Genomic DNA, 15487 nt, shown 5'->3' with positions numbered 1-15487 from the left:
AAGTTGAAAATGGGATGTTTAGTGGTGCACAATCTAACACCCTTCCTTTGAGCAATAGGACGGTCAAGATCATTAGCAGTAGAGGAGTCATTTTCAATAGATTCAAGGACATCATTGGGAGCCAAAATACCTGAGTGAGTATGATCCTCCCCCGAGGAGTTTGGTGGCACTGGAGGTACAGCTTCCGGATTCTCTATAGCTCTTGAATTTGGTTGGCCTTTGCGACGACGAGAAAAAAACACGAAAAGGTGGAGGGTCAGGGAGAGAGGGAAGCTGAACCAGTTTCTCCTCATGCCTACACTCCCCCTGAGGAGAAACAGGATAGAAAGGCTCATCTTCAAAGAAAGAAACATCCATGGAGACATAGAATTTACGAGAAACAGGATCAAAACAACGGTATCCCTTTTGAGTGAAGGAGTAACCAAGAAATATGCAAGGGATAGCACGAGAATCCAATTTCCCACGGGTGGGAGACAGATTTTGGACAAAACACCGGCAACCAAAGACACGAGGAGGAATAAATAGAAGGGGAGCCTTAGGAAAGAGAAGTTGATGTGGGGCTTTGTACTCTAACCGACGAGAGGGCATACAGTTTATAAGGTAAGTGGAACAAAGAACAACTTCAAGCCAAAACCGTTTGGGAACATTCATATGAAGTAGTAAACCTCGAGCCACTTCAAGGAGATGTCGGTTCTTCCGTTCGGCCACACCATTTTGTTGTGGTGTGCGGGCATAAGAGCTACGGTGAAGGGAACCATGCGAAGCAAAAAATTCCGTGAGGTCACTATGAAAAAATTCTTTTGCATTGTCTGATTGGAAAATTTGGATTTCAGTTTGAAATTGAGTGAAGACCATCTGTTGGAAATCTTGAATGATTTTTGGTACTTCTTCCCTGGTTCGCATCGAGTATACCCAAGTATATCTAGAATAATCATCAATGAGGGTAATGAAATACTTGTAGCCACTCTCAGATGGTAAAGTAACAGAGCCCCACACATCAGAATGAACAATGTGAAACGGAGATTTAGATTTACTATTTCTTTGAAGAAAATGAGTTCTACAATGCTTACTCAACTGACACGTTTGACAAGAAAAATCAGAAACAGACATTGACTTAAACAGTTCTGGGAATACAACTTTCAAAGACTCAAAAGACAAATGACCAAGATGACAATGCCATAAATAGACTTTTTTCTTACAGGACTGACTCATAGACTGACTCATAGACTCTATAACATGAAGACCAGCCTTATTCTCCAGCATGTAAAGTCCATCAGCCATACGACCCCTACCAATCGTCCTCTCCGAGGTCAGATCCTGAATCACACAATGAGAAGGGAAAAAAGTCACTAAGCAATTCAAGGAATTAGTAACACTACTAACAGAGAACAAATTAATGGGAAAATTTGGAACAAGAAGAACATCAGAAAGGGTAAGGCCAAGAGGAAGAGAGAGAGTTCCTTGACTAGCTATGGAAGAGTATGATCCATCGGCTAGTTTCACTTTGTCTCTTCCAGAAAGAGGGTGATAGGTTTGAAAGTAAGAGGACGTACCAGTCATATGTTTTGATGCTCCAGAATCAATGATCCATGGACAGTCAGGGGTGTGAGAAGCAACATGGAAAGCAGTGGCAGGGTTACCTGACATAGATGCAAATGAGGTTGAGGGAGGAGTATCCACCTGACGATTTGCTCTACCATAGAGCTCTAAATGGTCATGGAAATGTCCTCCCTCGGGTCAGGTCTAGTGAGATGTGTCTGAGTCATAGTAGAAATGGGGGGCTGATTCCCCCGAGTAGCCATGTTGGCCATGTGATGTTTCTTTGTACTTTGCTGTCCGTACTTCTTATTCACCTCTGAACCTTGCTTCTTAGTCAGATCTTGAGCCCATTTTGGTTTCCCATGAAGATCCTAATAGGTATCTTTGGTGTGTCGGGGTTTCTGGCAATGAGTGCACTACAATTTTTCCTTATCTTCTGTTTTTTTCTGGAGATCTCCTTTCCAGGAAGAAGATCCCACACTAGTAGATACACCCCCTTTTGCAACTAACACAACAGCATCCCCACCAGGGCTGTTCATCAAATTTCTCCTGCTTTCTTCAGATTGTACAAGAGCATAGACTTCTTGAACAGAAGGGAGATCCTTAGAGCTGAGAATCTGAACCCTGTTGATTCATATATAGGATTCAGACCATGTAAGAATGCAAACACCCTTTGCTGGGAGACAAGCTGTTTGTACTTCTTAGCATCCTCATCACACTTCCAATCCACACTCTGGTAGTGATCCAACTCCTTCTAGACAGATGTTAAGTCAGAGTAATAGACCGATAAACACCTCTCCCCCTGTCTACAAGTAGAAGATGCTGCCTGCAGTTGATAAATTTTGGCATAGTGTCCACTTCTAAATATGTAGACTTTGCTTGTTCCCAGGTTTCATTCGCAGTTTCAGCCCACATGAAATTCTTCCTGATTTGAGGTTGCATGGAAACCAAGAGCCAGGACATAACAATACTGTTCTCCTGATTCCATCTATCATATTCAGCACTCCTGGAGGATGGTTCTTTGATCCTCCCATTAATATAGCCTATCTTCCCCCTTGCAGTGACGTATAATTTGATCCCTCTTGACCACTCCAGGTAATTTAAACCATCAAGAGGGACAACAGCCATAGGAAAGGATAGGTCACCCCCACCCATTCCATTCAGCATTGAGGAAACTCCAGATGTGGCTGAATCTTCACTGCCCATGATATCTGAATAAAAAGTTGAAACAGCAACCAAAAAGGTACAGCCGCACAAGACTATTTCAGAGATAGGTCCTTCTGACCACCGGTTTCACTGAGAACAAAGAGAAAGAGCACTGCTGTTGCAGTACAAGAACAGGTCCTTCTGACCTACAGTTTCACTAAGAACAAATAACAAACTGAACACTGCTGTTGCAGTACTGAAACAGGTCCTTCTGACCTACAGTTTCACTGAAACAAGTCTGCACACTGCTGTTGCAGTACAAGAACAGGTCCGAATGACCTACTTGGTAGTTGGTAGGGCTGATAGCTAACCGGTCAAGGAGATCAATAGGGTAGCCGAACAGTCAATTAATAAAATTAATGTTGAGCAGACAATTAGTCGGCTAAAACAGACCATCAACAGTTCACAATACCAACAAAAAATGTTTGAATACAGTTACTGTGTTAAGGAATACAGTCGCTTAACAGTAGGGCAGCCGAACAGTTCATCAGTCGAACAGACAACAGTAGGGTAGCCGAACAGTCATCAAACAGTTCAGCAAACAATAGACATCTGAACAGACAAGGATGATAGTACCTCTTTTAGTTTCAAATGATAGTCTCCCTTATGGTAAATCAGAACTCCTTGACTGTAAACCAGAGCTCCTTCTACGAATCCTCAAACAATAGGCAGCCAAACAGAAGATGAGCAATACTTCTTTTAGTTTCAGATGCTAGCCTTTCTGAAGACAGAACACCCTCTACGAACTGCAAACAGTAGTCTCTCTACAGTCGAGCAGACAGGAGGAGCAATTTCTGGGCTGGAAGACGAAAAGACTCTGTAACTTCTGAGTCGAACTAACTTCACCAGATTAGGAGTTCGATTGGAGACAGCACTGGATGCAACAGTAGTTAGCTTGACACCACCCTTCAGGCCTGGACGACTTGCTCTGATACCATGTTGAGCAAGAGCAAGTGAAGAGAGGAGAGGAGAAGAGAGAAGAGAGGTGAGTCGAGTGTCTGAAAGCCCTCTAGAACCTTGGGGGCGAAAGAATGATATTATTATTTATACTAGTACAGTCGAACAATATAAACAGAGGAGAAATTACAACAGTACCCTTATGGTACTAAACCTGAATACATAAACAACTGTCAACAGTAACCATAAAGAGTATAACCCAAAAAATACACCTGATTGTGGCAGGCTTAATTTCTTTTCCAGTGAGGTATCCTGTTTTTCCCCATCCACTGATACTCATTTCACTGGTTGAGCCCAATCAAGGTGGTCTGTACAATCAAGTTTTACAGTCGTAAACTTGTAATGGGCATTGCAAAGTTTCATCATAGCTCTTCCTGGAACTCATAGAACTAGAAGTAGCACAATTCAATGCTGTCTTCGTGTCAAACAGTATCCATGGCAATAAATAGCTATGCAATAGGAAGGAGAAACACAGCTCAAGAGGTACCAATTAGTAACTTTAAAAACCTACCTATTGTAGATGGCACTAAAAAAGGATGAATCAGCCTAAAACTCTCAATCATTCTCAAAATCAATCATTTTTTTTATTTTGATAGTCTAAAGGATATCTAACAGATCAAACTTTAGTGGCAAAATAGATTCATCTTCTCATCTTTTCTCACTAGGTCTCTGCAATTCACTAATGTCAGACTGATTTCCTAGAATCAACCTAGGAGTATTCTGGATCTTGATATTTTATGTTGAGGTCATTTTCTGGTTTAGAGCTATTATGGCAAATTTACTTAATGCCAGTGGGGTACAGTTGTGACCTCTTGCAAAAAAAGTTTTTGGGCAGACTATCTATCTCTCCTCATGTTTGTTCTTCATGCCTCAGTGTAGGAGAATCAGCAGATCACATTTTCCTTCACTGCAAATTCACCCAAAAGATATTGTTCCATTTTCTGAAACTGGCAGGGTACAGTTGGGTTACACCAAAGCATGTCAAGGACTTTCTACATCAGTGGCAAGGAACAGGCTTAAGTAAGAGGGGTAAAATTTACTGGAAATCAGTATACATGCAGTGCTGTGGGGTGTATGGGATGAAAGAAACAAAAGGCTCTTAGACAATAAAGCAAGGCCCCTGGAGGAATTAATCTCAGACATCTCTTATCTGTGCAACCTTTGGACGGTAAATTCTGATATCTTCAGAGGAGTCTCAGTCAATGACCTCAATAGAGATGCTCACCTTTTCTTATTTCTCCCTCACCTCCATCAATCACCCTTGAGAATTCCTGAACCCATCAGTGAAGGTGTGATGATCTTAAACTTTGATGGAAATGCCCTAGGTAACCCTGGTTTAGCTGGTATTGGAGGAAAATTAAGGGATGAAAGGGGCAACATCGTTTGGACTTTCAGCGGTCCTATTGGTGTGGCAGATTCCACAAAGGCTGAAGTAATGGCTGCCCTCATAGGAATCTGAATAATAAAAAATTTGGGAATTCAAAATTTAACCATTGCAGGTGATTCAGCAAATACAACAAAATGGTTGAGAGACAAAAAGGGGGGACCATGGAGATTCAGTCACTATTTAGAAGAGGCCAGGGACTCTTTGGAATGCCTAAACGTTAAGTTAGTCTGGATCCCTAGGGAATACAACCATACAGCAGATGGCTTAGCAAAATGTGGTGCACTCTTAGAGCAGCTATATAGCGACAAACTTCCTCCTTTGTAAATTGTAGGGGTTCTCCCCCTGCTTTGTACACCTCCTCATGTATCCTTTATGAATATTGATTAACTTTTCTCAAAAAAACTTAATGCCAGTGGGGTCCTGTCTAGTAGCTATGTTATTTGGGTCGTATTCAAGTTGCATTCGAAGTTTCATAGTCATAGGATAAGTACAATAAAATTATGATGTTTTCTTTGGGTTGAAGCTTTCTAGTGGCAATCATTATCATCATCCACGCCTTATCCCAACCATATGGAGTTGTCTATCCACGTCATGAGTGTTTGGCAAGTTTTAGTGTTGGCTGCCAACCTGACACAATCCTCCTCCTTTATCCAGGCTTGGGACCAATGGTGTAAGACAAGCTCACACTGGTAGAGTTGCTAGTGGCAATTCTATAATTTCTTGAATAGCAACTTGAGCCTATTATTTCTTTATAAACGTATCTTGAAACTTGTATGCCCTGTTTTAAGGAGACAATGAATTGCAATAGTCATCTGAAGTGGTGCAACTATCTGTTTTATGTGCTTCTTCTCTTAAGTGAATCTTTCTTCTTTTTTCATTCTCTTCTCTCTAATGTTCTCTCTCTTCTCTTCCAATTCTCTATTACAATTTTGATTGAGATCTTTTGGTTACCATCTCTTTTAGTTCTTAAAAAGGCTTCAAATTACTCCTTGGGACCCTCTACACAACCCAAATAGGTTTCTTCCTTCTCTTTTTCAATTTCCTTAGTTTTTTTGATAAGCAAATGAAACTTTATTTTATAAAAATCATCAAATCACGTATAGTACATACAACCCTTGGAGAGGTGTGAGGTACACCCCTTGAAAAAAAATCAACTTAAATTACAATTGAGCCCAGTACAGTTGATCCCTATTAACCTCTTGCTTAGCTAGTACATCTGCCATCCCATTTTCCAATCTTCTAGCCCATTGTATCCTTAGAATTATATTGCTGGTAAGCCATTTAAATTTCTTCATTTCCTCCATAAAGGTCCACCCTACAATCTCCGATTTTCCTATCCAACTCACCACTAACTTGGAGAATCACCTTCAATAATCAATTTCTCTATATTCAGATTTCTTGTAATCTGAACACCCTGAATGACTGCAAGGAATTTGACTCTAACAGAGTCTCCCACACCAAATGGTCCTAAAAACAAAGCAATCACATTACCCCTCCCATCCCTAAATACTCCCTCTACTCCTGAAGGACCCAGGCTTCCCTGGCCACTCCTATCAAAATTCAGTTTGATGTCATCTTTGGTAGGAGGAAAACACCATAATAATCAGCTTCTTTTTGGAGGAGCATTGTGCCACTTCACCCCAATTTCTCCAAATGTCATCAAAAGAGAATTGTGAAAAGATATCCAATGTTTTGATCCAATGAATCACCCTTGTCATAGCACAACACACCGGTTCCTAACTTCTTTCCTTCTCAAGAAAATTCCTACATTCCTTTCTTCCCAAATGGTCCAAATTACTGTTTCTCTTATACATCTCCATATAATCCTTCCCCTTCGCTTCGGCCATGAGAAAGTAGATGAGTCAAAAAGTCTAAACAACTCCGATGGCAAGATCCACTTGCACCCAAATAAAGAGAAAACCACTCCTAAATGCTTGCAACAAATGGATAGGAGATTAGTAGGTGGTAGCAGCTCTTTCCATTGGACTTACAGGGGATGCACCAGTTCAGGGATAAGCAAAGAAAAGGTCTTATTTTTTGCAAGTTACCTTATGTGTTTATCTTGCCATGAAAAACTTCCCAACAAAAAGCACCTATCTTGGGGAGATAGGTTGACACCAAAGAGGCATAGAGGGCTAAAAAGGAAACACAAGAAAAAAGGCCTCGAGGATGAGGTGTCCAAAGTTCCAGTGATTTAAAAGGCGCGCTTGAGGCGCACAGGCGAGGCACATTTTGGGGTATGCGCCTCGCCCAGGTCCTAGGCACACCCCTTTCAAAAGGTGCACGCCAGGTGTGCACCTTTTTAAAATGTTGTTCATTCATTCATTACAATAAAATATCTTCCTAAAAGGCAATGAAAGTTATAAAATCATTATTTTTTATGTAAGAAATAAGAATTCCAAAACTTAAAATAGAGTTGTTTGGGCTTGCCTTGAGGGGCGTGGTACAAAGGTGACTCATAGAATCAAGAATAATATGTTTTACATCACATTAGCTACTTGAAGCAATGCAATTAAGGAAAAAAAGAGATAATGGGTTTTACATGCTTGAAAATGCTTTATATGTTTGCTTTTATTTTTAAATTTTCATTTGAATACGCTTTACATGTTATGTTTATGTATTTTAATTTTAGATAATAGGTTTTTTAAAACATTTATTTTAAAATTTAAGTTTATATTTTTATTAACATTATGTTTAATCTTTTTTGAATTTTTTTACTTGTTTAAAAATTTTTGGCATTTTTTTTGAATTTTCTGACTTTTTTTTTTATTTTTTTAGTTTTCTTTTGTAGTTTTTGCGCCTTTCTTAAAAAGGCGCGTGCCTCACCTACGCAAATTGGCCCTTGCGCTTTTAAAATACTGGTCCAAACATGCTTGCCAAGCCTAGAGGGATCTTGGCAAGCTTTATTAAGGATTTGCAAAAGCAACTCGACCAAAGCAGACTCATTATCCTGCAGCCTTCTTCTAATTCCAAAGTCCAAATTAATGCTTAGGGGAAGCAAGGTAGAGAAAGGAAATTTTTTATTTTTGGACAAGATCAGTTCAGATCCCTCTAAAATTTAGGTCTTATTCATTATCTTCCATTATGTTTCAATCAAAAATTCCAACCAAAATCTTAATTTTTAGAATTTTCATTTTTTTTTTCAAAAGGAGGAGCTTTTGTCCTTTTTTGCCCAAACTACTCGTAATATCTTCAAATTAAGTCGCCCATTCATTTCAGAATTATAAATATGCATGGAAATTTCAAAATTCCATTGACAAACCTACTTGATTCATCATCTTCGTCATCTAAGCCTTATCCCAAACATATGGGGTTGGCTTCATCAATCCTCTTTCACCATTTTGTTTTGTTTAATGCCAAATCTCCTAGAGCTACTTTATTGGTTTTTGCAAATTTCATTGTTCCAACTCCACCAATGTGAGTTTGTCTTACACAGTTGATCCCAAACCTAGATAAAGGATGAAGGGTATCACATTGGCAGTGGGCACTAAAACTTTTTCCGAACTCCCATGTTCACGGGTCCTGATTTGTCTTTTCATGCTCATGCTTGGGTGTTCTTCGGAAAAATGCACATCACACCTTAACCCGAGTGTAGTGTCAAATGGGAAAGGGTATTCTAGGGTGGTCCCTGTGACAATGAATATGGCCTTGAACAGAACGAAATGGCGAAACAGGATTCATGTAGCCCCATATAGTTGGGACAAGGCTTAGATGATGATGTGAATTTCATTGGTCCAAGAAGAAACAAATGAATTGTTGAATTTGATCTAGAAGCCTTTATAGGTCAAATTGCAATTCTTACATAATTCCATTAAACTCTCCTAAGACTACAAGTCACCTTATTGAGCCTTTCCTTCAAATTTTAAGCTCACCTTGCTCCCATTGTACTACCTGTTTTACATCAATATCTCTCTAAGTGATCATACCTAGGCAAAAAGTACCAGAAAAATACTACTGCTCAGTCCACCTTTAGAGTCATGGAAGAATAGGCTAGTTCGTTCAATCCACGTCATGACCATTGACCTAGGTAATAAGGTTTCTATTATGTGCACTCGATAAAAGAGAACAATACAACTGCTCAATTGGCCCAGAAAATGAGCTCTAATGTCTACTTGAAATATAAAAGACTAAAAATTATTATGAGAGAAATCAATGCAGAATAGAAAAGACATATAGCCATTGGATGTTTCTATTAGACTTAAATACATTAAAATTACCATTATGCCAATAAAAACATGTAAAATGATAGAAAAAACCCTTACGCTTAAATGACAATGATATGCCCAACAGTCAACTGTACTATTTTTTTCTCTACATTCTGAACAATGAACATGTTGAAATCTATCCCAGAAATACATTTGCATTGAATTAACCTGAAACTATCATTTTCCACACATGACACGGTATTCACTTTATCCAAATATAAATTTTGTTTGGTCATGATTTTACTAAAATCTAAACCATTTACCATTATTTCAGGTTATTAAGCGCATTACTGATGGGGGGGTGGATTATTCTTTTGAGTGTATTGGTGACACTGGAATGATAACTACTGCATTGCAGTCATGCTGTGATGTAATTATCATTTACAATGTTTTTTGTTCTTTAGTTTTCAGTTAAGCTTTATCAATTAAATTTAGTGTAATTTCTTATCTTTTGGTTTCTTCAGGGTTGGGGTATGACCGTCACTCTTGGTGTACCAAAAGTAAAGCCTGAGATAACAGCTCACTATGCATTACTTCTTTCAGGAAGGACTTTACGAGGTTCTCTATTTGGAGGGTGGAAACCTAAATCTGATCTTCCATCATTAGTAGATATGTATTTGAAAAACGTAATTTCACAGCCTCTTGACTGCAGAATTAGAATCCAGTATTCCAACTCATTAAGCTATGGGCTCAAATCCTATTCACCATTTTTAGATAACTCTTTGAAAATTTGAAAATGGATATGAAAAATTGCATTACTTTTCTGGTTTATCTTCCACAAAATTCTATTATTTTCTTTATGCAAGAATTTTTGTTGCAACATTCTTTCAATACAAGTCTGCTTTGGTGCTTTTTAACTTCTTTGGTTAGGTATTCTAAAAGAAGTGAGATCCACAGGTAAGCAATGCTTTGTTGAATATGATTAAGTTGTTAATAGAAAATCAGCTAATTGTTGAATAGACAACACACTAGAGCTAACCTAAGGTTTCCTTGCTTGAATAAATTGGATTTTGGAAAAAATGATGCTTGAGTTTCCCTTTGGTTACTATATGTTGTGATTCTTCTTCTGGATGGTCTGGAGAAGAGGCAAACTATGAAGGTAACTGGAATTCTGGTTAATAGCCATCACTGGCTTATTACTAGGATTAAACTAAGTTGTTTTGCACACATACCAAGCATTAGGAAGTCAGTGATGAATAGATTTCTAGAGTGTATACATAGAGTGGTAGATGGACCTGTTCATGGGCTGGGTAGCTCAACGGGATGGCCTGGCCTGGTCTGTTCTTTATCATGCTTGAACAAAGCTTTAGGCCCATGGGCTCGGACTCTAGGCACCAGGCCCAACTATTTTTCAGGCGGGATCAGGCTTTTTCAAATAAACCCGGCTTGATAATATCATATATATAACAAAAAATATAATATATATTAATATATTATATATGGTATTATGTAGTATAATATATTATATTAATATATCTGTCCAGATTGGGCATTAGGCTTTATATAAGGGCCAGGCTCAGGCTCAAGATCTAGGCCTGATGGTTGGACTGGGCTCGGGCTTGGGCCTGGACATTTTCTGTTAATAAAGATGCAAAGCCTGGCCCGGACCGTGAACAGGTCTAGTGGTAGAGTTGTCTCATTCATCATAGGATCTGGAAACATTTTCAGAAATAGGAAGGGGAAAAACAAGACATGACTAATAGGCAATAAATTAACCCTTTCCAAGTTGCAAGAATGGTTACCTACAAGGTCATTATCTAATGTTAATCCCAGTGATCTAGTTGCAGTAGATATGGTCCTAACCTCCAGATTTTTTTTAGCATGAAGTAGCCGCTCTCCATGCTCAAACCCGCATACCCGCACTCTTAATAAGTAACTTAAAGAATGTATTTGCAGCCATGGTTAGATGATGGACTATGATTTTCATGACAAACTTTTTATGTTCTGATCAAACAAAATAAATGCTGATCCAGATAGTTTTTTTTACTAACTCCATTATTTATGTAAGCAGGAAATTCAAATAGATGAGTTCATCACACATAATCTACAATTTGAAGAAATCAACGAAGCCTTCAATCTGATGAGAGAAGGGAAGTGCTTGCGGTGTGTCATTCATGTGACAAAATAATATTCTTGGAGGTATACATTTCATAACAAGTAAATAATGCCACACATGCATTCACTATCATTTCTTTTTATGTGACTTTGTCTTTATTGATGTATCTGCTGATATTAACTTGTAAGTTTGTTTACAAGTAGGCATTTTATGTTATTGGGTTCTTAATGAAACAAGAAGAGAGATCAATTGCTCTTTATTTATCTACCCTTAAGTCATACTAGTAGGTGATTGGTCACTTTGAGACTGTAATGTAATGACAGTGTAAGAAGGATGTAAACATCCATAGAAAAGGATGTAGTATGTGAGTTTTGCAAGAAACCTAAGCATACACAGGATTCTTGTTTGAATTGGCATCCTCATTGAAGCCTGTATGATTCAAAAATAACAGGAAGGGCAATGCTAATGTTGCCACTACACCAGGTGATGAGTCTGCCCTATGCCTGCAATACCAGTGTTTTAAAAGGCATGCCCAAGTACACAAGCAAGGTCATTTTAAGGCATGTGCCTCACATGAACCTAGGTACATTCCCTTTTGAAGGCACATGTGCTTGGTGTGGATTATGCCTTTCGCCTTAACCCAAACATGCACATCTTTTGAATATGCCTGTTTTTGTAGATCGAGATTCTTATGTGTTTTGTACCTTTGTAATGGTTTAATAGTGCCTGCAAATTACCTTTTATTGTTGTTTGTAAGATAGTAAGAGTATATTCATGGCCAATACGTATTGGTTTTGGAGGCTACCTACATGCAGTATGGGTGGAATGTCAAAATTTTGTTCCATTCTGTCCGTGCCCATCGTATTGGACAATAAACTCCTATTTCTTTATGACTTTTCAAATTCAAATTTGTTTCAGATTCTCTCTTATTAACTCTTATATTTAAGTTATTAATTCAAATTTAAATTTGTTTCTTTAATTAACTCCCATTATCTCTCCTCATCATTAACTCCTATATTTAAGTCATTAATTCAAATTCAAATTTGTTTCTTTAATTGACTCCCATTACCTCTCCTCAGTAACTCACTCCATCAACTCTCTCCTCTCTACAAGTCCATTAATTCCCTACTTAACTCAAAAAGTTACAAGAAAGGAGTTTTAGACCTGGGTGTCTAAATTAAGAGATAACAAATCTACCACCATGCCATGCTTGAACTATTTCTTATAACTTTACAAATTCTAAATTTTCAACTTACATTTTCTCTTCTTAGTGAAAGATTATCGACAAACTTTAAGAAACAATGATTATTATGTTTTATATATTTATAAAAATTAACAATAATTACATTGATTTCCTAAGAATTAACATATGCTTGCATATCTTGGTTATTTTTATCATTTTTCAATATTTCCTAATTGTTTATATACCTCATGTATGGTCATCTAAGACCTAGATTTTGTGTCATTGGTGTAACTTTTGAGACTTATTTGAGTTTTCCCAACATATCCATGTGCTTCCATTCATGTCCTAAAACCTTAGTTCTTGCAAACAGGATCTCAAATAGCAAAGTTTCCAATAAAGAAGCAACAACAATACAGCTAATATCTAATAACTAATCTCAAAATAGAATGAACTACAACTAAAATCAAACCAACCCCTTTGTGCATACAGGCCAAAAAATTAGGTTGGGAGTACAGGCCTAAACCCACACATGGACTTGTTTAGACTTGTCTTGAGGGGCATTTATGGAGGCAAAGGGCTGATTTCTTAGGATTAGGAATGCGAGATGTTTCAAATTCTTGAATTGTTGATCCACAGTGTTTGCATTTTCACTTTGAATACGTTTTATATGTAATGTTTATGCATTTTAATTTGATCCAATATGTTTTTAAAACACTTAATTTCTTTTAAAGTTACAGGTTTACATTTTCTTATATATGACTATTTTTTTTTACTTCATCAAATTTTCTTTTTTATTTTTTTTTTAAATTACAATTTTGAAAAAGGCCCTTGCACTTTTTTTGCATCCTGTACTTCTAAACCAAACCATTGTGCAACACTTAGCCTTTCTTCTCCAGAGATGCTTGTAGTGGCTAGAGTTGAGTACGAAAAATATAGGAAGTATTTTAAGTAATTAAGAAGTGCAGTAGGGAGTATATCTTTAGGTGGTTGATCTAGTAATTTTTCCCACATAGGTACTCATGTCACTTCATGTAATCAGAGTATTTCATGGATGCTAGATTTAGGTGCTTTTAATCACATGACTGGCCTATCCTCCTTCTTCCAATCCTATTGTTTGTGTTTTGTGGGGGAAGAGGTTTCTATAGCCAATTGCTCTTTGGCTCCTATTTTATGGGAAAATGGAGGTAAATAGAGGAGAATGTCGAAAAAAAATCACAAGTTGCAACCTGCTCCAGAACATATAATAGGAAGAGGAATTGCTGCACTAGGCCTCTAACAGAAAAAAAGGGGGTAAAAAAGTAGAAGATAAATCATCTGAGGATGCTGGGGATTCAAGTGATTCAAGTGAAGACAGTTTTGACCAAGAAAGAGGAAATAATGATGTATGATACTTACAAGATTAACAAAACAATTGAGTTGGAAAAAGTGGCGGAAATAGAAATATGGTAATAGCATTCAAGATGAAGAAACTCTTGGTCCTAATTATGCAAAAAAACTCTCAATCCTAGGAGTTCAGAGCATGAGAAAAATTGTCTCAATGAAGTAGATGAGAAGATCACTTTTGAAATTTTTGAGAAGAATGCAGTTTGTGAGTTAGAGATATTCAATGATTGCTCTCAGGGTATGAGAGATCCCAACAGCTCCTCTAATACAGTAAGAAGGTTCAGAAATCAGAAAGATCATCAAACTATCAAAGCTTTGAAATTTTTTTCCAGGTTGAATGGACTTTTCAGGCTTAGACCTAAGTGGAAGGTAAAGAAGCCAAGAGGATCTAGCAAGAGGAACAAAGATATTATGATTTAATTCATAGGGGAAGCTGGTATCTCAGCTTAGATCGGTGACTAGGTTTGGGGGTCCAAATTTGTACTTGGGAGGGCTTAAAGGGTTTTATTGTGCTTTCTGGAGTAATTATCCTTTTGATTTGGGATGCTATGGGTCTTTGGTTTTGAGGGGTTTCTTTTTATTTGTTGAAGTTGGGGGCTTTTCTATGCTCTGTTGAGAATGGTAGGGAATTGGGGCATGGGTTTGCGATTGGGTCCTTCATTGTAGTCTTTGATATGTGTATGGAGGCTTTGTTTTTTGTTTTCTCTCTTGGGTGACCGTTGGTCACCTTCCTTGTATCTTCGTTTTCTTTTTCTTTATAAATTTTATTTTATTACTAAAAAAATGGGAAAAGGGAAAATTAGAGCGATTGACTATTTAACTCTTGCTTTTGTTTTTCTTGTGCTTAAGTTAAATAATTTTTTTTGTTAGTTAGTAGCCTTATTATGATTTTGAACTGCTTAATAACTTTCTTTCCTAATTTTTATGTTTTTCAAGATCTAGAGTCCAAGAGAATAGTTGGCAGTGGCCATAAGGCAAATGGAATATACCTTCTAGGCATGCTACTTGGGAGAAGTTGTCAACAAAATCAGTATTTGGCGTGTAGATCTGTTTCATCTAAGTTTATTGATCAAGTCATGTTTTGGCATTTTTGTTGGGCTGTCAATTATCCGAACAATGTAAAAACTCCTTTATTTGTTGTAATAAACTATCTGCATTTTCTTTTGCAAATATTCATTCTGATTTTCGGGGACCTTATCATATACCTGCAATGGGTGGATACTGTTATTTCTTACTATTTGTTGATGCTTATTTTTGTTTTGTTTTTTTTTTTTGTGGTTGTATTTGATAAGATCTAAAGCTGAAGCATCACACTTATTTCAATGTTCATCAGATGATTCTTACCTAGTTTAATAATCATATCAAAACATTTCATTTTGATAATGCTAAAAAATATTTTGAAAGTAACCTTGCTACCTATCTTTTGGAGTATAGGGTGATTCATCAAACTTCTTGTGCCTATGCCTTCAATAGAATGGTGTTGCTAGGAGGAAGAATAGATACAATCTTGAGGTAGGAAGGAGATTTATGTTTAGAAATAATATGTTTCTTGGGGGTATGCAATTACTACT

The 15487-nt window shown here is 37.5% G+C and overlaps 1 protein-coding gene across 2 annotated transcripts in view; it reads left to right on the top strand.

The window, feature by feature from the left end:
• The window catches only part of LOC148864100 (GroES-like zinc-binding dehydrogenase family protein), a 37817-nt gene extending 22731 nt beyond the window's left edge, over positions 1-15086 (top strand). For both annotated transcript variants that reach the window (XM_088979082.1, XM_088979081.1), the window contains 4 exons: positions 9569-9664; positions 9759-9920; positions 11306-11433; positions 14853-15086. In XM_088979082.1, the coding sequence (XP_088835208.1) occupies positions 9569-9664; positions 9759-9920; positions 11306-11422 (375 nt within the window). In that variant the 3' untranslated portion in view covers positions 11423-11433; positions 14853-15086. The remainder of the gene's footprint in view (positions 1-9568; positions 9665-9758; positions 9921-11305; positions 11434-14852) is intronic.
• The last annotated feature ends 401 nt before the right edge of the window (positions 15087-15487 follow it).

This window comes from Nelumbo lutea, chromosome 3 (genome assembly GCF_056320005.1).
Source record: "Nelumbo lutea isolate HS-2025 chromosome 3, American lotus-T2T, whole genome shotgun sequence".
In the NCBI taxonomy this organism is placed as follows: domain Eukaryota; kingdom Viridiplantae; phylum Streptophyta; class Magnoliopsida; order Proteales; family Nelumbonaceae; genus Nelumbo; species Nelumbo lutea.
This window is presented reverse-complemented; position numbering and strand designations above follow the sequence as displayed.